At 40.7% G+C, this 24674-nt stretch overlaps 1 protein-coding gene across 5 annotated transcripts in view; it reads right to left on the minus strand.

The window, feature by feature from the left end:
* The window catches only part of USP49 (ubiquitin specific peptidase 49), a 43857-nt gene that overhangs the window by 3214 nt on the left and 15969 nt on the right, over positions 1 to 24674 (minus strand). For all 5 annotated transcript variants that reach the window (XM_039340165.1, XM_039340156.1, XM_039340173.1 and 2 more), the window contains exons 2-5: positions 19169 to 19300; positions 14631 to 16041; positions 6749 to 6953; positions 4051 to 4159 (exon numbers count right to left, since the gene is read on the minus strand). In XM_039340165.1, coding sequence (XP_039196099.1) covers positions 4051 to 4159; positions 6749 to 6953; positions 14631 to 16013 — 1697 coding nt within the window. In that variant the 5' untranslated portion in view covers positions 16014 to 16041; positions 19169 to 19300. The remainder of the gene's footprint in view (positions 1 to 4050; positions 4160 to 6748; positions 6954 to 14630; positions 16042 to 19168; positions 19301 to 24674) is intronic.

Raw genomic sequence — 24674 nt, forward strand, 5'->3', positions numbered from 1 at the left:
ACTCTCCATTTTACTCTCTGAAGCACAGCTTCTTTCAATCGTTGCAAGTTCATCTTTGTATCAGATTTGATGTTATCAAGCCAGCATGTTCTTTGCTTGTCCCTTCTTCTTGTTCCACTAACCATTCCTAGCATTATTGCCTTCTACAATGAATTTGAATGCATGAAATGGCCAAAGTAATACGCAATAATTTTTGTCAGCACCACAGTTCAAATGTGTCAATTCTTTGATCAGCCATTCTTAATGTCCAACTTTCACACCCATAGAACATTATAGAGAAAACTTTTGCTTTAACTAGTCTGCATTGTATTTATATCAATATCTCTGTTTTTCCAGATCTTATTCATGTTAATCATTGTAGTGTGGCCTAAGATTTTTCCTGCACTTGATTTCAGGAGTAGAATTGCCATTGTGAACAATTTTGGATCCAAGGAAGAAAATGTCTTCCTTATTTTCAGCCAATAGTGTTGTATCATCTGCATACCTCAAATTATTTATGGTTCTTCCCCCAATCTTCACTCCAACATCAGGCAGTTCCAGATCTAATTTCCGCATGTTCACTTCAGCATACAGATTGAACAAAAAAAGGGGATAAAATACATCCCCATCTAACTTATGGCAATACTCAACCTGACTCAGATAACAAATGTAGATATTGATATATATTTCCTAGAAGAAAATATTCTTTTTCTTTTTCCCTTAGAAATCTATGATGTATAGAACAATAGCATCGTGTCTGATCACTATCAATCAGCTCAACAAAAGAATTCTCATTACTGCAAGTTAATACTACATGAAACTTTTTCAACTATGGCTGAATCCAAGCATAGAAATGTTATAAACAAAATTCAAAATCTTCAAAGAAATGGAAGCAACTGAATTATTTTTAAAAGTTATATAAATATAAAATTTTCAAAGGCCAGAAGTAATTTTACTGTAAACTGATCTTTAAAAGATATGAATTTTTTTCCTAATTTTACTAATTATGCAATTATGCAAATCTTTGCAATCTGCTTTGAGAGTCCATTTGACAACCATTAGTGAGTAGAGTAGAGTAGAACAGGAGCTGGAAGGGACCTTGGAGGTCTTCTAGTCCAGCCCCCTGCTCAAGCAGGGGAATCCTATACCTATTTCACTTAAAATAGACAAAGAGCTGGAATTATATTACCAGCATTTTCAACTGCTATGTATATAGACATACTCCACTGGCAGTAGTATTCCTAGGCAAATGGTTGAATCATATCCTATCATTTCTATACCCTAGGCCAGGGGTAGGCAACCCAAAACACTCAAAGAGCCACTTGGACCCGTTTCCCACCAAAAAATAAAACACCGGGAGCGGCAAAACCCTTTTGATATCTAAAATGAAGATAACACTGCATATATCCTTTTTTACCTTTATTATAGGTGTGTGCGCGCGTGTGTGTATGTATGTATGTGTGTGTGTACACACACACACACACACACACACACACACATTAAAAATAAAAGTAAAAATATGACTCTTGGGAATATCCATACTATTAAAACAATGATCACCAAGAGAATGTAATAGTAATAGTAATAGTAGTAAGGTTGGAAGGGACCTTGGAGGTCATCTAGTCCAACCCCCTGCTCGGGCAGGAAACCCTACACCATTTCGGACAAATGGCTGTCCAGTCTCTTCTTAAAAACTTCCAGTGTTGGAGCATTTACTGCTTCTGGAGGCAAGCTGTTCCACTGATTCTTGTTCTCTCCTTTAGTTCTAGGTTGCTTCTCTCCTTGATTAGTTTCCACCCGTTGCTTCTTGTCCTGCCTTCAGGTGCTTTGGAAAATAGCTTAATTCCCTCTTCTTTATGGCAGCCCCTGAGATATTGGAATACTGCTATCATGTCCCCCCTTGTCCTTCTCTTCGTTAAACTAGACATACCCAATTCTAGCAGCCGTTCCTTATATGTTTTAGCCTCCAGTCCCCTAATCATCTTTGTTGCTCTTCTCTGTACTCTTTCTAGAGTCTCAACATCTTTTTTACATCGTGGTGACCAAAACTGGATGCAGTATTCCAAGTATGGCCTTACCAAGGCATTGAAGAGTGGTATTAATACTTCACGTGACCTTGATTCTATCCCTCTGTTAATGCAGCCTAACATGCTTTAAGAGAATAAAATTACATACACACACAGGTTAAAAAAAGGATATATGCAGTGTTATCTTCATTTTAGATGTCAAAAGGGTCTGTCTCTCTCCCTCCCTCCCTCTCTATCTGCCCTTGGTCTGCCACTTCTCTTCCCCCACTCCATCTCTCTCTCTCTCCCCCCCCTCTCTCTTTCTCTCTCTCTCTTTCTCCCCCCCCCATCTGCTGCTCACCTGGCAAGCTTCAAGCTGTTGTCCAACAAGCTCAGGGGTAAGCAACCTCGTCTCTTTTATGACTCATGGACTTCAACTCCCAGAATTCCTGAGTCAGCCTCGCTGGGCTAGCTAGCTCTCTCCTGCCCTTCCTGCTTCCTGCTTCCTGCAGAGACGCAGCAAAGGGAGGAGCTCCGCCCAGTAAGCTTTTCAGCTCCTCGGAGAACACTGTGAGTGCACTCTCTTTTATATACAGAGAGAGAGAGAGAGCGAGAGAGAGAGAGAGAGAGAGAGAGAGAGAGAGAGAGGGAGAAGCAGGGAAGCGCAATTGCCTCTCTCTGTCTCTGTCTCTCTCTGCAAAGGCAGAGGAGGCTGGGAGCCACAGGGGAAGGCTCAAAGAGCCGCATGCGGCTCCGGAGCCGCAGGTTGCCGACCTGTGCCCTAGGCCAGGGGTAGGCAACCCAAAACACTTAAAGAGCCACTTGGACCCCCGTTTCCCACCAAAAACAAAACACTGGGAGCCGCAAAACCCTTTTGATATCTAAAATGAAGATAACACTGCATATATCCTTTTTTACCTTTATTATAGGTGTGTGTGTTTTGTGTGTATGTATATGTGTATGTGTGTGTGTATATATACACACACACACACATAAACACATACACACACACAGGTAAAAAAAAGGATATATGCAATGTTATCTTCATTTTAGATGTCAAAAGGGTCTCTCTCTCTCGGTCTCTCTCTCTCTCCCTCCCTCTCTATCTGCCCTTGGTCTGCCACTCCTCTTCCCCCGCTCTTTCTTTCTCTCTCTCCCTCCCTCTCTCTCTCTTTCTCTCTCTCTCTTTCTCCTCCCCTCCTATCTGCTGCTCACCTGGCAAGCTTCAAGCTGTTGTCCAACAAGCTCAGGGGTAGGCAACCTCGTCTCTTTTATGACTCATGGACTTCAACTCCCAGAATTCCTGAGTCAGCCTAGCTGGGCTAGCTAGCTCTCCTGCCCTTCCTGCTTCCTGCTGAGATGCAGGAAAAGGAGGAGCTCCGCCCAGTAAGCTTTTCAGCTCCTCGGAGAACACTGTGAGTGCACTCTCTTTTACACACACACACACACAGAGAGAGAGAGAGAGAGAGAGAGAGAGAAGCAGGGAAGCGCAATTGCCTCTCTCTGTCTCTGTCTCTTTCTGCAAAGGCAGAGGAGGCTGGGAGCCACAGGGGAAGGCTCAAAGAGCCGCATGCGGCTCCGGAGCCGCAGGTTGCCGACCTGTGCCCTAGGCTGACCCTAGTAGATTTTAATGTCAAGTTTTAGAACGTCTTCCCTTAAATCGCAACTTAAAAGAATTCTAACGCAATAATTTTAATCCTTATGTTAGAAGAGGGATAATAATTTTTGCAAATATAGCAGATGTTTAAATTTGGGAACTTTCTTTACAAAAGTGAATATACATGAAGAAATAATATAATGGGCTTTTTTCAGAATTGTTCAGCAACAAACAGTACACTAATATTTTACTATGTACCTCATATTTTTACAAGTAGCTACTTTCTTTGTTCTCTGTAACCATTTCTTTCAGAAAAATTAAAAAGGAATGTAAAACTTTCTTCCAATTCTCTTCAAAAGTAATATGACATATGGGTGTTACATTTAGTACTCTAGAAATAATATAGTAATAACTATACTGCCATTTCAGATACAAAAATGACTCCACATTTCTACACCTTCTATTCACCTGAATCGTTTAAGGTGCAGCCGGAGGACCTGAGGTAGTCTGTAGATCATTAACTGCTTTTTAGCTTCACTTAGAATAAGAGGTTTGGGAGAAGACTTCCGTCGTTTGCCTATGTAACATTTAAGAAAGAACACAGTTAAAGTCTTCCATCTTCCAATAAAAAAGTTGTGCACAACAAGTTGTCTCCATAATCTAAATAATAAAGTTGGAAAGGATAAACATTCCTGGAATTTCTGCTAATACCTCTTTCAACTTTTTTTTTTTTTTTTTAGTTTTAGTGGTTTGGGGAGTTGCTTTTTTAAACTTTAACATGTCTATTTTTAGGGCTATGATTTTCAATTTTCTACTTCAAAACGGTGGGAATATTACTGTATATTTTCATCAAGGAAATTCCAAGGACCACAAAGAAGGTGCTCAAGTGATATGAGGTCTTGAGCTGCAAGTTGCTCTCTCTTGAAGTATGGGATTGTAGCCCAATTTCTTTAGCTATACATGGACTAGTTATGGATTTCAAAGCCAATTTGGTTCTTATTTCATGAAGGAATTAGCAGAAAAGTTATAAAAAGAAAAATCTCTTACCCAGAAAGTTTTTAAAAAAATACCAATTAAACATTAAACACAGTGAGAATAAAAAATAAAAGACAAGCAATAAACAGTTTGCTTCTCACTCTCTTTGCTATTTAAAGGACTGCCTGTGCCAAGTTCAGTGTTTCCCTTTCATAGTTCCCTTTTGTTGGCCTCTGTGGGAACCAATATATATGCACTATTTTTCTGAGCCTGTGAAGTGCAACATGAGGCTTGAATATATATATGCATTGCACTATTGCACTGTCACGTTTAAAGTTCCAAATGCGGAAAATTCAAGACAGTCTCTTGATTCAAATTTGAAATCTACCTGCTCCAAGTCATCTATATATACTGTAGCATTTCAAGAATTCATGGCATGACTAGAACATTTTATTTCAAACATTACATAGTCCTCAACCTATTACCACTTGTTTACTTCAGAGTTAAAGTGGTACTGAACCAACAGTACTTATGATTGATCCTCAAAGTTCTGACCATTGCCATGTCACATGATTGCCATTTGCAACCTTCTTTGCCAGCTTCCCACCAGCAGAGTCAATGGAAAAGCTGGCAGATAAGATCCCAAGTCACTTCTGCTGCTTTTCCTCTTGAGGAGCCTCACTATGAAGTCCCCAGGGATCTCATACTCAGAAGCACCCCTATCTGTTCTCTGTAGCATGTGCCTCCTGGCAGCACCTCTTGCTTCGTGGTGTGAATCCCTGGCAGCATCTCCCACAGCACCCACCCCTCAGTGCCCGCCCACGGCTTCTGCTAACATAGCTGTGACCACCACCAGCCCACTCACTCTCCATAGGGCCTGGCTGTGGCACCCCTCCCCCCATGATCCTTGCCTGGGACCTCTACTTTTTCCTACTTAATGAACCATGCTCCTGGGATGACACACTCTTTTATCTTCAGGATTGCCAGGAGTGCCACCATTAAGTGATGTAGTCATGTGACATCATACTTTACAATTACATCACTTATTGATGGAAGTTCTGCTTCCAATTGTCGTTGTCATAACCCAAGGATTACTTGTATTGCTTTCTCCCAATATGCCATTCCTTTTATTTTTTTAGTTCCAAACAAAGAAATAAGGTGGAAAAGATTAAATTATAATGCAACATAATTATTCCACAGAAATATTAAATTACTTCTCCTTCTAGCTCCTAAAAAGTAAAATTTGATAGCAACATCTGGAAAGTTTCTAGGGACAATTACCACGGTTGTAGGGCAAGGTTGGGCAAGGTTTTTTTTTAATGACCAGGGTCACTGTACATTTTTTAAGGGGGCAGGATTATAATTGTTGATCAGTGAAGCAAAATTGGCAAGATAATATATATATTCTTTTTGGACAGTCTGACATTTTTCTGATTTTCTTTCCTTTCTTTATAGGATGGGAATTTAGGATTTTTAATTTGCTTTATTTATGCAGCTTTGGTTGCCTCTAAAAATGGCAATAAACAGTGTCTCTGGTTTCTGAAAACAGTGATTGAAAAAAAATTCTGAAGATCCCAAAACAAAAGCTTAAGGACTCAATGCAATTTTGGGACCTCATCCAGCCCATTCCTTTTTATGGGGCTATAATCTGTACATTAATGTTCTAAAACAACTATTTCTATCCTTTGAGAGAAAGCAGTCTCTTTCAAGAAATGTTATTTTCTTGTATTTCCAGCATATCTATTAGACATCTCAGCAATCTGCCAGAAGAAATAATAAATTTTTCTTTGTTTTCTTTTGAGAAAGAGAGATACAATACACTACAGTCTGTTGACAATTCTATTTTGAAGTAAAATTCTTTTACAATCTATGATCATCTTTAATTGCTGATATTATGTAAACAACATTATTAATAACTTTCCAAACTCTTTCATAGCAATTTAAAAATAATGAAAGAGAAACTATAGCAGCTTTGCTCATCTGATATTATCTAGCTAGGTGGGACTTAAATTTCCAGAATTCCCAACCAACAGGACTTATGACTGCATTGACTGGGAATTCCATGACTTCACATGTCATATATCTGGAAGCACCTTCTTGAAAAAAACCTGAGATTTACAATTATAAAAACATACAAGGACATTTCTTAACAGATTCAATGAGAACACATAACAAAACAGATTTTTCTTACTGTTACACTGGTCACATGCATAAATTCTCCCTTCCAAAGCTTCTGTTTCTGTGAATTTGGCCAACATTTCAGTCAACATGCACTCAGTCTGATTAAGAGGCACAATCCCTTTATTGATAGAATGGTAACGTTCTGGAAATTCCAGGGAAAGATCCCAGAAGGGTTCCACAGTATTGGATTTATAATTACATGTTATACAAGTGACCTGTCAAGGAAAAAAAGAATATCAGAACATTCCAACAGAGACAAAAAATGTGATTTCTGTGGGCTTATTTTCCAGTCTGAAATGGCCCAAATCTGTAACCATCCGTAGGATATTTTGTTTTAAAATTCTCACACAAAAAGCATTGTGTTATTTTACTATCTTCACACAACTTTCTACTATAAGGGGCGTTGACTTACCTGAACGCCTTTTCTCAGCACGGAGATGGATAATCCACGCAGTGGGTTGAGACTGTATTCCTGGCCAATCAGATCAGTCAGCCAAAGTTGCCACGCCCAGTCCTGGACCATGATTCTTCAGTCTTGACTCGAGCACAGCCATTGACTGACAGTAAGACGTTTTGGCTCCACTAAATATACCCTATTATCCTAGTCTATAAGGGTGGGTGTGGATTATCCATCTCCGTGCTGAGAAAAGGCGTTCAGGTAAGTCAACGCCCCTTCTCCAGCACTGGAGATGGATAATCCACGCAGTGGGACATACCAAAGCCTATTGTCCCTTGGGTTGGGGAATAGACTGGTCCCGTGTGTAACTTTGGTCTAGAACCTGCTGGAGAACCCTACCGAAGGAGGCCTCTGCAGAGGAGTACTTGTCGATTTTGTAATGACGAATGAATGGAGAGGGCGAGGCCCAAGTGGCTGCCCTGCATACCTCTTCAATAGAAGCCTGCATGGCCCATGCTGCTGAGGTGGCAGCACTCCTTGTGGAGTGGGCCGTGATATGCTTGGGGACTTGCAAGGACTCCGCCTGGTACGCCCCAGTGATGCATGCCCTAATCCACCTACCGATGGTAGAGGACGAGACCTTCCGGCCCCTAGTAGCGGGGTGGAAGGATATGAAAAGCGCTTCCGAGCGACGGAATTCCGCTGTGCGCGAAATGTAATGTCTTAGTGCCCTTCGTACGTCCAAGGTGTGCCATTGTTGCTCAAGGGCATGAGCTGGGTTTGGACAGAAGTCTGGTAGGACTATTTCCTGTGATCTGTGAAAAAAGGAGTTGACCTTTGGAATGAATGAAGGGTCTATTCTTAGGACTACCTTGTCCCTGTGAAAATGACACAGGTCCTTCCTCGTTGAGAGAGAAGCTAACTCCGATATCCGTCGAGCTGACGTGATAGCTACTAAGAATGCTACCTTATGGGTCAGGTAGCGAATGTCACATGTTTTGAGTGGTTCGAATGGCGCTCTGGTAAGAGCTTGTAGTACTCGTGGTAGTTCCCACGATGGATACCTGCGCACGGTTGGCGGTCTGATGTTCGCAGCCCCCTTGAGGAAGGATCGTATTAAGGGATGCTTGCCCAAGGATTCACCAGGGCTGGCAGAAAGTATAGTTGAGAGGGCGGCGATTTGCCTGCGCAGCGTGTTTGGCGAGAGGTCCCTCTCTAGGCCATCTAGTAAAAATTCTAGGATCTTGGGAATTGTGATCCCTTCGAGTAACAATTCCTGTTTAGAGCACCATGATTGGAAGCTTCTCCACGTGGCCTCGTAGATACGGTTCGTGGAGGGGCGCCTTGATGCCTGTATGACCCTAATTACACCCTGTGAGCAAGCCCCCTTGGCTAAAATTGACCGTTCAAGAGCCAGACGGCTAGTTGTAGCCATTGTGGCTCTGGGTGGGAGATCTCCCCCTGCTTGAGGGAGATCCTCTCCGGAGGAATCCGCCATGGATTCGTGCGGGAGAGACTCCTCAAGTCTGCGAACCAAGGTCTCCTTGGCCAATAAGGGGCCACAAGGATTACCTCGGCCCTTTCCCGCAGAATCTTGCGTACTACCGCCGGAAGGAGAGGTAAGGGTGGAAACGCGTACAGGAGTCCCTTGGCCATGGGCTCCGTAACGCGTCCGTCTGCTCTGCTCCCCTGGATGGGAATCGGGAGAAGAAGCGAGTTAGGTGGGCATTGGAAGGAGAGGCAAAAAGGTCCACCTGGGGAAGCCCGAAGCGGTGACAGATCTCCCTGAAGATCCTCGGGTGTAGTTGCCACTCCGAGTGATCTATTGTTGATCTGCTCAACAGATCTGCTTGGATGTTTGCCTCCCCCGATATGTGGTCGGCCTTTATGGAGGCCAGATTTTGTTCCGCCCAGGCCCCCAGTAGGAGGGCCTCGGCCGAGAGCGAGCGAGAGTGTGTGCCCCCCTGACGGTTTATGTGGGCCTTGGCTGTCACGTTGTCCGTCAGGACCAGTACGTGCCTGCCTTTTATGCTGCTGTGAAAATGCCTTAACGCTAGGTGAATAGCCCGCAGCTCGAGCCAGTTTATGTTGTGTCGGAGATCCACCGCTGACCAGCGGCCCTGTGTCCACTTGGTCCCCAAGTGGCCTCCCCAGCCGAATAAGCTCGCATCTGTTGTGACTACTACTCTGTCTGGTTCCCTGAAGGGGGACCCCCTGAGGAGAGCTGGAGATAGCCACCACCTGAGGGAGTGTCGTACTCTCAGAGGTATGCCTACCCTCTTCCGGGATGCACTGATTTGCTGTCTCTGAAACGGGAGCATGAACCACTGCAGTTCTCTTGAGTGCAGCCTTGCCCAAGGAACTATTGCTATGGTCGATATCATCTTCCCTAGCAGCTGGGAGAGGCAGACCAGCGTCACTGACTGACCGCGGCTTACCTGTTTTACGGCTTTCTTTATGCTGCTGAGGCGTTCCTGTGATAGGTACACCTTGCACTCCTTTGTGTCTATGACCGCTCCCAGATGGAGTATTCTCGTAGTTGGGGTTAGATGGCTCTTTGGAAAGTTCACCGAGAAGCCGTGGTCCTGCAGCAGTTTTATCACTAACTTTAGGTCCGCCCGAGACTGCTGGGCAGACGATGACTGGATTAGAATATCGTCCAGGTAGCACTGGACTCTGACTGGTACGTTTCTTAGGTGTGCTGCCAGAACCGCCAGAATCTTGGTGAACACCCTGGGCGCTGATGACAGGCCGAATGGAAGTGCCCTGTATTGAAAATGGTGCCCCCTGTAGGCAAACCGTAGAAAGCGGCGGTGAGCCAGAGAGATAGGGATGTGCAAGTATGCCTCCGTGAGGTCGATCGATGCCAGAAAATCCCCTTTCCTTACGCTTCCAAGGATGGAGCGTAGTGTCTGCATTTTGAATTTGCGGTATTTTATGTAGAAATTTAGCCTTTTTAAATCCAGAACGGCTCTCCAACCCCCCGAGGGTTTTGGGACCACGAAGAGGATAGAATAAAACCCCTGGTCTCTCTGGTTCATAGGCACCGGCTCTACGGCCCGTATGTTTAGAAGGTGCTGAACGGCCTCGTTCATGAGCCTTCTCTTTGTTGGGTTTGTGGGACAGGGGCACGGGCGGAAGCGGTTCGGGGGCTTTGAGAGAAATTCTAGAGATAGACCATGACGTATGGTGTTCCTGACCCATACGTCCGTGGTGGTCTCTTCCCACTGGGGAGCAAACCCTGCTAGTCTGCCCCCTATGGGAAGGTCTGGGTGGGAGTCATCTGGTACGGCGGAAGGGGCGGTTGCTCCCCCGAAAGGGCCGTCTTCCCTGCGTTTGCCTATGTCTTGTGTTCTGTCTGTCCCCCTGTCTTTCCCTATCCTGTCTAGCTTGGAAGGGTTGGGAATTTTGAAAGTAGTTGACCCTGGCTTCCGTACGAAAGGATTGTTTCCTTCCCCAGGAGCCGGGTCTCTTGTCCTGCCTTTTAAGCATGTGTTTAAGGACCTTGCGCTTGTCCTTGTTCTCTGTCAGGTATGGCGTTAGTGCCTCACCAAACAGCTTTGCCCCTTGGTACGGAGCCGAAGCCAATTTCCACTTGGATTTGGTATCCGCCTGCCAGTTCTTTAGCCAGAGGATGCGCCTGCTCATGTTGTTTGCCGCCATTGCCTTGGCTGAAAACCTGGTCGCTAAAAGTGTCGCGTCCGACGCATATTCCGTGGCCGCTACCATTTTGCTGAGTTCCTGGTGAGTGCGTATATCCTCCATGGGAACCCGGCCCTGTAACTCACGGAGCCAACAAAGTGTGGCTCTGGTGAAAAAGGACGCGGAGGTAGTCGCCCTGGTAGCCCAAGCTATTGCCTGGTGCGTTCTCCTGTAGTTGGACTCACTCTTTCGGTCCTCGGCTTTAAGAGCCTCAGCAAAATCTCCTGATATGGCCGTGTCCGATATCAGGGGACCTATGGGTTCGTCCACCACCGGCACCTCCAATGTTCCCTCTAGCTCCCTTGCTACGTTAAATAGCTTCCTCTCCGCATTGCTAGGAAGCGGTAGGGAGGTTGGCGCTGCCCACTGTTTCCTTATTGTGTTTAGGAACATGGTCGGGCATGGTATGCGGTGTTGAGTGGTTACCTTTTCGGCGAACGTCGGCTCAGCCTCCGTGTCAACTGTGACAGGCTCCGCTGGTGTCCCATGCCCCAGATGGGCTGTGGCCTCAGCCTTGCGCAGAATGGTAACAAAAAGAGAAGGGTTAAACAGGCCGCTGAAGGACGGCCCTTGAGGTGAGGTGTCCTCCTCTTCCTCAGACATTTGAATCCCTTGTGACGTACCTGGCTGGTCCAGGTAATCTTCCTCGGAGACCGACGAGTCTGAGAAGGAGGAGAGGTCCTGATGGCCCTCCGTTTCCTCCCGATGCCTCGTTTTAAGTCCTAGAGGCTTGGCTTTGGAAGTTTGAGCCCTGGCCTCAAATGCACGGTCCACTGCCTGCGCTATTAGGGTAGCTAGCAGATCCCCCGTCAATGCAGGAGGAGTAACCATTGCCTGCGACCCTGCAGGTGCTGTGGTTAGCATGGTCCTCGGGGTTTCCTGTAACCTCCGTGGGGAGGGGGATCGGGAGAGCGATGAGAATTCGCCTATCCCACCCTCTGTTTGGGACTGTGATGAGTTCCCTAATGACCAAATGGCCCGTGGGGATGAAGGGAGACCCAGCGGTAGATCAGGACCTATCCCCCCATTCTGCCTATTTTCAATTCTGGCCCTTTTCTGGGCTCTGTCGAACTCTTTTTCTAGGGCTTGGTGTCTTCTGATTGCCTGTTTGTCAGCCTTCTTTGATGACTTCCTTGCAGCCTTTCTAGGGGCTGCAGAGGATTCCGAATCCTCTGAAGCAGGTGCTCCAGAGGATGAAGGCGGGGCTCCAGTGGAGGGAATGATTGCTTCCTCCATTCTCCACTAATGCCGGGCTGCAATAGGGGGGACCCAGCTAGTAGGAGAGCTCCAACTTTGAGTAAGGACAGGCGCACTACTGGGGGCGTCTGGAACTCAGGAGCAGACTCTGCAAAATTGTCAGAGTTAGTCACTGTGCACGGATAAGAACAGGCACGCTAATGGGAATGCCTGGAACCCGGCTTGACTATGGTGGGTAAGGACAGGCACGTGACTGGGGATGCCTGGAACCCACCACTAAATCCAAAAGCGTACAGGCCACTAATGGGGGACCCGAAGTCCGGAAGGAGCCAAAGGCAACTAAACACAGTTAGCTATGAAAGGTTCTTATTTACTTTAGATTGAAGACACCAAGTCCTGGAACCCGCAGCTATGTGTCTGATTTGAATGTCTCTGAATGAATAATAGATGCTTTAGTACCCCAGTACTGCTTGCCTATTAATTCACTCCAGCGGCTGAACCTATTCTTCACATGGAGCCTTAGATCCCGTTTGGACAAAAATATGGCCGCCGCTGCCAGGAGACTACTGCGCATGTGTTAAAAGAAGCCTGTGCTAAAGAGGCTGCCTGTGCCACGTGGGTTGTAACGAAGAGCCGCGCGTGCTCACAGCTGTGCAGACAATGGCGCCTCGTTTAAAAAATCCTGAGCAGCCTGGTTAGTGAAAGAAACTGCTCCTTCGCACGCCAGCGAAGGAGCAGTTTCTTTCACTAACCAGGCTGCTCAGGATTTTTTAAACGAGGCGCCATTGTCTGCACAGCTGTGAGCACGCGCGGCTCTTCGTTACAACCCACGTGGCACAGGCAGCCTCTTTAGCACAGGCTTCTTTTAACACATGCGCAGCTGTTTCCCTTAATTAATCTCCCTCCCAGCATGCGTCCCCTTTGTCCTCCGCTTCCCTCGCTAATTGCTTGCCTTTCTGTCTTTTTGTTTTGTTTGTTTTAAACATGAGGGGTTGCCTGAACCTCCCCGTTTGTTTAAGGCTGCTGCCGGCTGCTGGAAGGTGGTTGGGGTTTGGGTTAGGGAGGGGAGATAGGGATTTCCCCCTTTTAAGTGGGGGTGGTTTCCCCTGTAGGGAATGTGACTTCCTGAGTCTTACAATTTAGCCAGGCAATTTTGAGTAATCAATTACATTGAATTAAATTATCTCTAATTAACTTTTAAACTAAGCAATTTCAGCTACTAGAAGAAATCCCCCCCAATGGAAAGGAACTATACCTGCCCAGGAGCCAAAGATTGTCGGTCTTTCTGTATGGCCAGATCAGTCAAGACTGGGGAATCATGGTCCAGGACTGGGCGTGGCAACTTTGGCTAACTGATCTGATTGGCCAGGAATACAGTCTCAACCCACTGCGTGGATTATCCATCTCCAGTGCTGGAGAAGAATCAGTTTTGCTCTGTTGGAATCTGTGTCTAACACAAAGATTATTCTATTAGCATAAATGTTAATTTTAAAATGTTGCTTTTAAAAAAGTCAAACTATTTAACAATTAAGCAGGAATAAGCTGCTTAATTCCAGATCCCTGGAATCACCCAAATATTGCAATGCTGAAATATCAATAGCTGAAATATCAATAGCACGCTTGGGATAGGATACTCTCTCTCTCTCTCTCTCTCTCTCTCTCTCTCTCTCTCTCTCTCTTTCTCTCTCTCTCTCACACACACACACACACACAGAGAGAGAGAGAGAGAGAATGAGAATATATATGTGTGTGTGTGTTTGTTATACCACATACTATACATATATAGGTGTAGTACATATGTGATTGTGTATACAGTATTTGGGGGGATGTTCTATATCACAACAGTCAGTGATATAAAACAGGTTAAAGAAAGAAAATGTGTTATTCAATTTGCTAGGTTTATCAAATCAGAAGACCTGTTGCCACATTCCTCTATGTAAAAAAATAATGATCTAATGATATATGAGCTTCAGCTCTGAGTGAGCCCTCATTATGATCCTCTCCCACAGTTCCAGCATTAGGAAAAGCGGGACTCTATAGATAGAATGAATAAAAACATTAAGAAAGAAATCAGAGATTGTGAAAGATAGCAGAGTTTCTAAGACTGAAGCTCACTTAATATAATGCCAAGGATCACTGCTACATAAGAACAAGTTCATATTTATAAAATATATAGGTGAAAAAAGTATCAAATGCTATTTTAAGAAAAGATAAATGTTTTTGCAAAAAATTCGTTATGGCTTAAAATGTAAAACCAGCTTCACTCTTATCAAATATGCTTTTGAAGAAATGATAAAGTTTATAAAAGACATATGAGAATATACAAGGGTGTATATTCAAGGAAAGAAGAAGCAACAATCACACCCATATAGTCATAAAATACCTTAATAGAAACAAGAATCTGAAGAGGAAGAATCAAGTCAGTACATAAACACACACAAAATTGCCTGCTAAATTTTAAAAGCTCACCTTTGGCTACAACTAGAAAAAAAGAATCATGCAACAACTATACTGCATTAGAAAAACATGTTAATTCTTTTTCTATGTATGAAAATCAGTATTTCTGGCTGGGCAAAGGATTGGATAACATGCTTACCTGACTGAGTAGCTGCCCGTGAAAAATGGTGTTCACCACTTTCAGGACCTGCTTGGTGAGCTTCCTTTGTGGAAAAGGGATGAGGATCCTGCGTTTTGTTCCTTCCGATTCCAACTCTTGCTGCACTTTGTCCAACAATTCACAAAGAAATTCCTGAGCATCTTGCTGATCATAACCTCGAAATGCTGGAATCAAACTCCATACAGAGTGTAGCATGGCAAAAGGAGACACTGAAGCCCACTTTCCAGACCACATAACTCTGAAGAGTGTGTGCAGTTCATGACAAAGAGAGATGTGCTTTGAACTTGTTTCCTTGGGCTGTATTAGTTCTAAACTTTTGCTTATTGAGGACCCACCATTTAAACCAACAGATAGGCTATGCCTGCCAAATGAACCCAGTTGATCATTTCTGCCTGACTCAGTTGGAGTAGATCCAGTGACTAGCTTTCCAGATATTCTAGATTTTCCAATTACAGTCTTAGCTAAGAGTTCTTCAGTTTCACAAAGATCCAGCGTCAGGAAACATTCTCTAAATTTCTGGAGGTGACTTAATACTTGAAGGATAGAGTTCATGTAGCACGTATTTCCTAAATTCTTTAGTCCAGTCACACCAGGAGTCATAAGAGGTTTACGCCGGATGGAATAGAATTGTTTGAATTTGCTACTCTGCACTCGTCTTGAGGTAGGGGAATTTGCTTCCATATCTCTGAACTTCCGAGGAATCAGATTCTCTCTGTGAATGTGCGATAAAAGCCTTGCACTTTTTCTTGGAGGAGTGTTTGCCAGCTCCTCTAACAATCTCCGTTTCATCTCTTGACGTCGCTGCCTGGCCACTTCCTTTTTCCTCTCCAGTTCTTCCATTTGCTTTTTTTGTTCTAATTTTCGTTGGCCTCTAGAACTCTTATCAAACCATGTTCGCAATGCTTTTGCAAGCAACGATTGCCGTCTATACCAGAGAGCTGTAAGCATCTGAGGTTGACCTTGAGGGGCTCGTTGATGGTTGCAAACATCCTCCCCCAAAGCCATTGACCGCAATGTCCTACCACTTCTAGCAGAAGGATCATGCTTCTGACTTTTAACTGCAGACAAAGAACTCCTCAATAATTTCAGGTCACCTTCAGGATTATCATTCAATACATAGTCTTCACAAAGATAACAAAATACATACAGATCGTTTACTTCCATAGCCAAAGGATGTCTGGTCTCTTCAAAGTGTTTAAGTGCATGGTCCTCAATGTATCTTCCACATGCCACATGGGAACATTTTAGGCAAGCCCAAATGGATTCCGTGGTGTTACAGTCCATGCAGTGCCACTTCTGGGGGTTCAGAATGGAATGATCCTGGGCAAGTCTTAGCCGCCCAACATGTTTGCATCTATCCATGTCTTACATAAAACTCCGCTGCTTTAACCTTATAAAATAGACAGAGAAGAATGTAATTATTGCACACAGTCAAAAATATACAAATTCTATAATGTTTGTCAGAGTATCACATATTTGTAGAGCTTAATAGAGTAATAAAATAGAGGAAAGGAGATTGGATACATTCCAGGCATGTATTTTTTTATTAATTATCTAATTACTATACATTAGTTCTTGTGGTTAGAATAAAGCAGCCTGTTGGTAAACTAGTACACTTCCTTGAGCAGTTGGTTGGCCACTGTGAGAACACATTAGATGAATGAGGAGTCTAAACCAGCTGGACACAAGTTATATTCTTACATTTTGCTTGTATATATGTTTGTATGTATGGTTCATTTAGTTAATTCCTATTGTCATATAAAATCTAGTGTTCCAGAAAAGGTGTCTAACATAAGTGTGACTAAAAGGTATGAAAGGTGACAGTGAACATAAGTGTGACTAAAGGGTATGAAAGGTGACAGTGAACAAAATTTAGAAAGTTATAATAAAATTTATTTTTGCTCTTCAGCAAGTTACTGAAGATATTAATGTGGAAAAGGAAGGGGTTTTTACATATGTCTTTTTAAAGAAAACATATAATATGAATAGGCTTGAATTATAGAATGCTTTGCAATAATACGGAGAGTAACGCATTCTTGCTAAATGCAAGAAAAGTTATATACAATGGAACTAAAACATCCATGGGAATTAATGGAATGTTTAGCAAACTGTTCAATACTGAGCAAGGAGTTAAAAAAAAAGATGATATATTAATGGATAATTTTCATCCAATCTCCAACCTTTCATTTTTAGGGAAATTTTAAGAAAGTAGTATACAGCTTTAGATGGCCCTGAAAAAAAGTATATTATCTGGATCTAGATCAGGATAAGATATAATAGTGGGACAGTACTCGTCATATTTGAAGTTGATCTTTGAAATGCTTGAAATGAGATGGTACATCCATCCTTGTCTTCCTAAATCTCTCAGCAGCTTTCTATACTATTGGCATGGTATCCTTCTGGACCAGCTTTAGGGGTTGAGAATAAGAGATACTGTTTTGCAGTGTTCCCCTCCTTTCTCCAAAGCCAATTCCAGTCAGTGTTGATGATATAAATTGAATGCATATCATGAGAGAAGAATATCTAAGTCAACAAGAAGTGCTGTTATCTGTGTGCAGGTTTGCAGAAAGATATCCTTAAATATTTAAGAATTTGATTTTGTAAAAAAACAATGTTCAGAAACTCAGGGTTCTATTTTAATAATTAAAAAAGCATTTTCATGTTATGTATGAAAAATGGGATTTTAGGCTACTATATATTTTTGTTCTCTTTCAAGATTTTAGGAAGTTATCAGTATTACAAGATGATTTCATGAAACTTATATCTATAATCAAAACTGCTGGGAATTGTTCCGCTAGAAAATTTGGCACAGAAATCTAAGCATGTGGCCCAACAATCAAGGGCAGTTTAATTCAAGCAGGTGAATACAAACTTAAAATTAATACCAGAAATTAAGCAAATCATGTCTGGAGAGAAAACATTCTAAGTCAGCGATTCTCAATCTTCGTGTGACGGCGACCCCGTCACACGGACGCGCTGCGCATGCGCCGCTCCCATGCGCGGCGCGCATGCGCGGTGCCGCCCCCTGGGGGGGGGAAATGGCAGATCACGTTGTTTCGCGACCCCCGCAAAATGGTCAATCGACCCCAAATGGGGTTGCGACCCATAGGTTGAGAACCGCTGTTCTAAGTAAATAAAGAGATGTTCTATTGGTAAAATTATTTCATTAAAGCAGGCATGTCAAACTGCCAGCCCATGGGCCGGATGTGTCATGCCGAAACTGCACCCACCCATTGCCAGCAATGGGGAAAAAGTCGCAATATGTCACGTGACGTCGCAGGTTTGACATGCCTGCATTAAAGGATTTCAATTATTGATGTCTTTTCATACAAAATGCTTTTTAAGTACAAATTGTTGTGGATGTTTTTAACAGACTGTTTACTTCTATTCTTGTTATGGTAGAAAGCAGCAGTAAAATGTGCAGATTATTCTAAAATACTCTAGTTACATTGAAGAATGGCATTAAATGATTCAAAAGAAAAATAGTGTGTATTTTTAGGATGGAAGCAAATATAGACAGCTGTGTCAAAGTAATAAATTATACTAAAACACTAAATAGTATTTAAATATTTATCTACAATTCCGAACACTTTAAAAAGGAACTGCATTTATAAATAAAATTAAAGCTGTGGAGTAATAATAACATATGCAAGAAAAATGTATATCAAACAGTTGAAATATAGGGAAATATAGAATTAGTACACTATAAAATATAGAATTAGTATACTATAAATGCACAATATATCTATTTTGAATCTATGATTATTTATATTAGCCTTTTAAGATGCCTAATATCTTTCTCAGACTAATTGTTAGACAATAAGTTTGTCTTCTTCATTATAATATTAATGGAAAACATTTGAAGTATTTATTCTACATAGGTCTGTTACAAGAACTGACATTGGCAAGATGGGAATCAATTATTATCAGGCCTGAAAGAATTGTTATAAAAATATGGAACAAGTGTCTCTAACTTACAAGATTTAGAAAAGATTGACACAAGTCTATTCATTTTAAAAGGTAGGAAGAAAAGGGCTAAAACTCCAACCTGAGTCTGCTGTTATTGAAAGCAGGGTTGAATTTCTGGAGAGTTAATTAGTATTGCTGTGATTGTTGAAATACAATCTCTAACAGCATAAAGTGGCAATGAAAGCTGAGTTACATACAATTTTTATGTTTTGGTATTTTTTTATCAAATTAATTATGTTAAGTGAAATTCTACAAAAGATGGTACATGACTTGTCAGTAACATTCCAAAAAACGTGGGACATATTAATGAGCAGCATATAACAATTTATGCAGTATATTAATGAGAATGAAATGCAAGTAATTGCAACAAAAGAAGCTTCATGTACGGTAATGATTTATTAGTTTCATGAGTACTGTTAAAGTATTTTCCTGTGTTTAGTGATAAGACATGAGTTCTGTCTTCTTGAGGATGAAATGTGGCATATGCTTTTTCAAGGAGAAAAAGTATAGGCAAGACAGAAACATAATTTAAAATAAATAATACTCACCGATTCATATTTAAATATTCTCGTAATTCAATAACCAGAGGCCAGAACATCCCCATTTCAGTCAACAGGAGGTCAATTTTCCTTTCAGCAGCTTTGGATATTCATCAGAAAAAGTAATGTAGTATAAAAGCCCTAAGGAGAGAAATATCATCATGAAACAAATATGCAACTTCTTCATGAAATATTTTTTATTAAACAAATACACAACGCTGCAGTTTTAGAATTTGAACAATTTCTCCAATTCCTCTATTAAGAAAATGTAATTGAAATGGAAACAAAATACTGGTAGTTCTTGGCTTACAACCATTTGTTCAGTGACTGTTCAACCTTACAATGATACTGAAAAAATGAACTTAGTTATGGCTGATGTAGCATCTTGTGATCATGTGATCAAATTTTAGCAATTGGCAGCTTGCCTGCATTTATAACTACGGGGGGGCTTCAACTCCCCCCCAATCTATGCTCTTTTGGCTGCCCTGCACCCTGCTTCGCAGTCCCAGAACCACATGGCTCTAAGCCTGCTTGTCACGCCCCAGGAAGCCTCAGCCTGCCCCAGCAAGCATTCATTCATCCATCTCCTCTCCCAGTTCCTTGCATTGACCTTTTATCTCTTCCTGTCTTCTTTTCGAACCCAGCTTCTTCAACAAACATTTCCTACTTCCCTACTTCTATTCCTTCTTTCCAAAGGCAACGGTCTCTACTTAAAGCTGCATTATTTTTATATCTATATAATCTTTGGCCAATTTTATGAGTTGCAATAAATATGAGTTTTAATGAACTATTTTGATATGAGATGATTGAGAAAACAGCCCTTTGTTGAAAAATTCTATCCTCCATTTAGCTTTGGTTATTTCATGATTTTGGATTATATTGTGCCTGTATAAAGTAATTACAATAAGGATTACTCTTCAATCAGAATAATAACACAGTACATTGAATCCCATTTACAAAGGCAAAATATCATACTTTTGCCCAATAAAAAAAAACAAATTAACAGCACCACCTAATGAAAAGTTTCATCATTCCTCTGGAAAGCACATTTATAGATGTGTCTGATGGGATTTGTTAAGGTAATGAATTCCTTCACACTAAAAGCATCCTTGATAATGTAGTAAATCATCCCACACATTGCTTTGTGCTCACAACTACTGGTAACAAAGGCTATCTTTTCCTTGGAAGATCCTTTGTCTTGGAAACAATCCAATTTATCCTCTGACATTAGCCCTATGGAGAATCTATTTGCATGGGCTTGGCCTCCCACTAAGCAGATTTCAGAAGGAATGAAATCTGCCCCTACAAGGGATCAGTTAACCAGAGTAGGGATACTGAGAATCTTTCATGAATTTTAGTAAAGAATAAAAGCATCAGATAATATTAAGACAGTGGGTGCAAGAGGAGAAAGAACAAGGAACTCTGAAGATTTTTTTCTGAGAGAATGAAAAGTATCTTTTTCTTTCGTGAATATAACTAGTTCTTTAAAAAATTAAATTATCAAGAGATAATCATAAATATTAATAGACGTTAACTACTTCTATCTCCAGAACAAAGTATATCATATAGTTTGTATTTTATTTGTACAATTATCATTTCCAATGAAATAAAGCCTTACATGTCTTGATAATTGTCATTTGCAGTCCTCAATTTACGACCATAATTGAGCCCAAAATTTATGTTGCTAAGTGAAACAGTTAAGTGAGTTTTGTCCCATTTTATCTTTCTTGTCACAATTGTTCAGTTAGTAACATGGTATTTAAGTGAATCAGAGTTCTGCCATTAACTTTGCTTTTCAGAAGATCGCAAAAGGTGATCACATGATCCCGGAACATTGCAACTGTCATAAATATGAACCAGTTGTCAAACATCTGAATTTTGGTCATGTGACAATGGTCATAATTGTGGAAAAAAGGTCACAAGTCACTTTTTTTAGTGTAACTTTTCAGTTGTAACTTTAAATGTCACTAAACAAATGGTTGTAAATTGAGGACTACCTGTACTTTCTGTCAACTGTTCTCTTGCAGTATTCCACAACTGCAGTTTTCTCAGAAGAATGATCTGTTATTTTTAGTTATTGAAGTGTAATATACTGTATATTAATGGCAATGTATAAATAATACCAGAGAGACTACAAAGGAACAGCCATAGCATTTTAATGAATTAGGTTAAATGTAGAGAATCAATTACATTTCTAAAAGATAAATATACATCAGCAACATTCTGTAAAGCTAATTTTAATACCACAACAAACATGTGGGTAATTTATTAAGATCTTTTCCTACATGACTATGTGTATCTGCACTGTTATTTCTCAATGCACTCAGAGGCAACGTTGTAGAAATTACATCCCAAATATGTTGTAACCTTTAAGTAAGAGATCAATTTAAACTTATATTAGTTCTAAAAGAAAGTTATAAGTTATTTCTTTGTATTTCTTTTTCTTTTCTTTTTTTATCTGCATTTTTAGCTTTGCTTTTCCTTTTTATTCATTTCTATCTTAAATATTAGTTTTTCTTATTTTTCTAGTTTTTTTTTAAAAAAGAAGCTACATACCTTTATTAAGAACACCAACTAGTAATATACAGGTAGTTCTCAACATATGACCAAAACTGAGCCCAAAAGTTCTGTTGCTAAGTGAAACATTTGTTAAATAAAATTTGTCCCATTTTATGATCTTTCTTGCCACAGTTGTTAAATAAATCACTGCAGTTGCTAAGTTAGTGACATGGTTGTTAAGTGAATCTGATTTCCCCACTGACTTTGCTTGTCAGAAAGTTGCAAAAGGGGATCAAATGACCATGGGACACTGCAACCATCATAAATATTAGTCAGTTGCCAAGCATCCAAATTTTGATCAAGCGACTATGGGGATGCTGCAATAGTCATAAGTGTGGAAAACGGTCATAAGTCACTTTTCCCAGTGCTGTTGTAACTTTGAATGGTCACTAAATGAACTTTTGTAAATTGAAGACTACCTATATATGTAGAGAGAGAGTACATTGGTAGGAACAGATAAGATGTTGTGCCGAACCCTCCAACTCCTAGGCCTCTGACAGAGGACCAAGCTTGAGGAACACATATACCAACCATATAAATGAGAAAGGAATTTATCCATTTATCTTCTGTTCAATCGTGTCCAATTCTCAGAAACTGCCTAGATAAGTTCTCACAGTTTTCTTAGTAAGGTTTTTCAGAAGTGGTTTGCCATTGTCTCCTTTCTAGGGCTAAGAAAAAGTGACTGGCCCAAGGTCACCCAACTGGCTTTGTTTGTAAAGTGGGACTAGACTCACAGTCTCCAGTTTCTAGTCTGATGCTTTAAACACTATACCAAACTGTTTCTCATTTATTATTTTAATATGCATAGATACATACAGTACATACATGCATGCATGCATGCATACATACATACATACATAGAGAGACAGAACACAATTTTTCACAAATAAGTAAATAGCAGACATCCCATGCTTAAAACCACATTATAAAACACTTAAAAGTATAAAAAAAATCTTTTGTTCAATCATGTCTGATAAATAATACAAAATAGTACAAAAACACTGGGTGTCAAATTTAAAATACTGTGACTATTCAAATATTTTACAATATTGGAAGAAGAAAAAATGAAAAAAAAAAAACCTGTGGGCTGATTTGTTTGATGATCCATTGGTTTGTTTTCTTGCCTGTCCATGATATTTTAGGGAGTTTTCTCCAATACCAAAGTTCAAAATTGTCAATATTTTTCCTATCCTACTTCTTTAAAAGTCCTCAATATGTGTATCATTTATTAGTCCTCTCTCACAGGAAGACTCATATTAGCACATCTGGATGCTCTCCCCTCAATGGTACTGCTAGGAAGATGTAATTGTATTCCTTATCAAGAGCATTTGTATATTTGCTCAGACTTTGAAATTGAGACAGTAGTGCACATGCTTCTGAAATGTCCTGTTTATGGAAGGCAAAATGAATCTCCACTTTAAGTATAAACTATTCAAAATACTGTCATATGTCAATCAGGCATAATGTACTAAAGATTCAAGATTGGGAAGGTTCTAAAATTCTCTACCATAGCTATGATAATTAGGTATTTTTGGACCTGATTGCTTTTCCAGGTATATCTACTGCATGTATGAATGAGCTTTTATTGGATGCTGTGTAATGTATTTTTTAACTTTTGTATGTTTGGTCTATGATCATATTTTAATAATTGCTCCAGTGTAGAACCTGTGAAATAATCTAGCTTGATTTTGTTCCTCATGGGCCAAATCTTTCCCATATTTAAAACAATATGCATTTTTCTTGCTAAAGGATTATTTGTTCATAATTATGACATTCATCTGATAATTTCAACAAAACTGAATTAATTAGAATATAGTGAATGAGATTGCAAAATATTTACTGAGACAGAGAAAAACAATTGAGGAAAACAAATTCAAAGGATAGTTATATTCTACAAAATATTTGAATTAGCACTCTAACATGCCTTCAGAGAATTTTTTTTTTATCGGATGATTCCAAATGTGGAGAGTGATTAAATTACTTTTTACATTTAATTTATATTATTGGTTATCAACATTGCTATACAGTTATGCATCTAATGCAAATGGCAGTTGTAGCAAAGTCAATGACTTTTCTATTGAAATCTGACCAGTATGCTAAAAAATAGTGGTGTTATTCTATGAACTTGTGTAAAAATGGGATAAAAGCATTAAGATGTTGACTTGCTATAGCATATTTATTTATTTATTTATTTATACCGCTTTTAAGTGCAAGCACTCTCTAAGCGGTGTACACCAGTAAGCAATGTATATATATATTTACATTGCCCCCAACAATCTGGGTCCTCATTTTACCTACCCCGGAAGGATGGAAGGCTGAGTCAACTTTGAGCCGGTGAGATTTGAACCACTGACCTGCTGAACACAGTCAGCTAAAGTGGCCTGCAATATCTGGGAGACTGTTTCTATTTTCACCAACAGATGGGGCAAATTGTGTAGAGGAGTTCAGGATCTAATTCTATTGCTTATTTTGGAAAAAAATAGCTCTTCTATTTAATTATATAACTGTACTAAATTTCTCCAGCATATATATATGTTTTGGTGTGGATTATAAATTCTATATTGCTTACTTAGGAACAAGGTAACTCAATATAGTGTACTTTTCTAGACTTATAGGTTTTTATAAGCAATATCTCTATTATTCTGAGCAATAACTGATACCAGCAACTATCCAGTGCATCACTGATTTCAATTCACTATGTAATTCTTATTTGTCTAAGCCAGGGATAGGCAACATTGGCTCTTTTACGACTCATAGACTTCAATTCCCAGAATTCCTGAGCCAGCCAAGAGTTGAAGTCCATGAGTCATAAAAGAGCCAAGGTTACCTACCCCTGGTCTAAGCAAAGCACAAACACACACACACACACACACACACACACACACAGAGAGAGAGAGAGAGAGAGAGAGAGAGAGAGAGAGAGAGAGAGAGAGAGAGAGAATATACTGAATATATA

This window comes from Crotalus tigris, unplaced genomic scaffold (assembly GCF_016545835.1).
Source record: "Crotalus tigris isolate CLP2741 ecotype Arizona unplaced genomic scaffold, ASM1654583v1 scf7180000017550.10884619, whole genome shotgun sequence".
Taxonomy (NCBI): domain Eukaryota; kingdom Metazoa; phylum Chordata; class Lepidosauria; order Squamata; family Viperidae; genus Crotalus; species Crotalus tigris.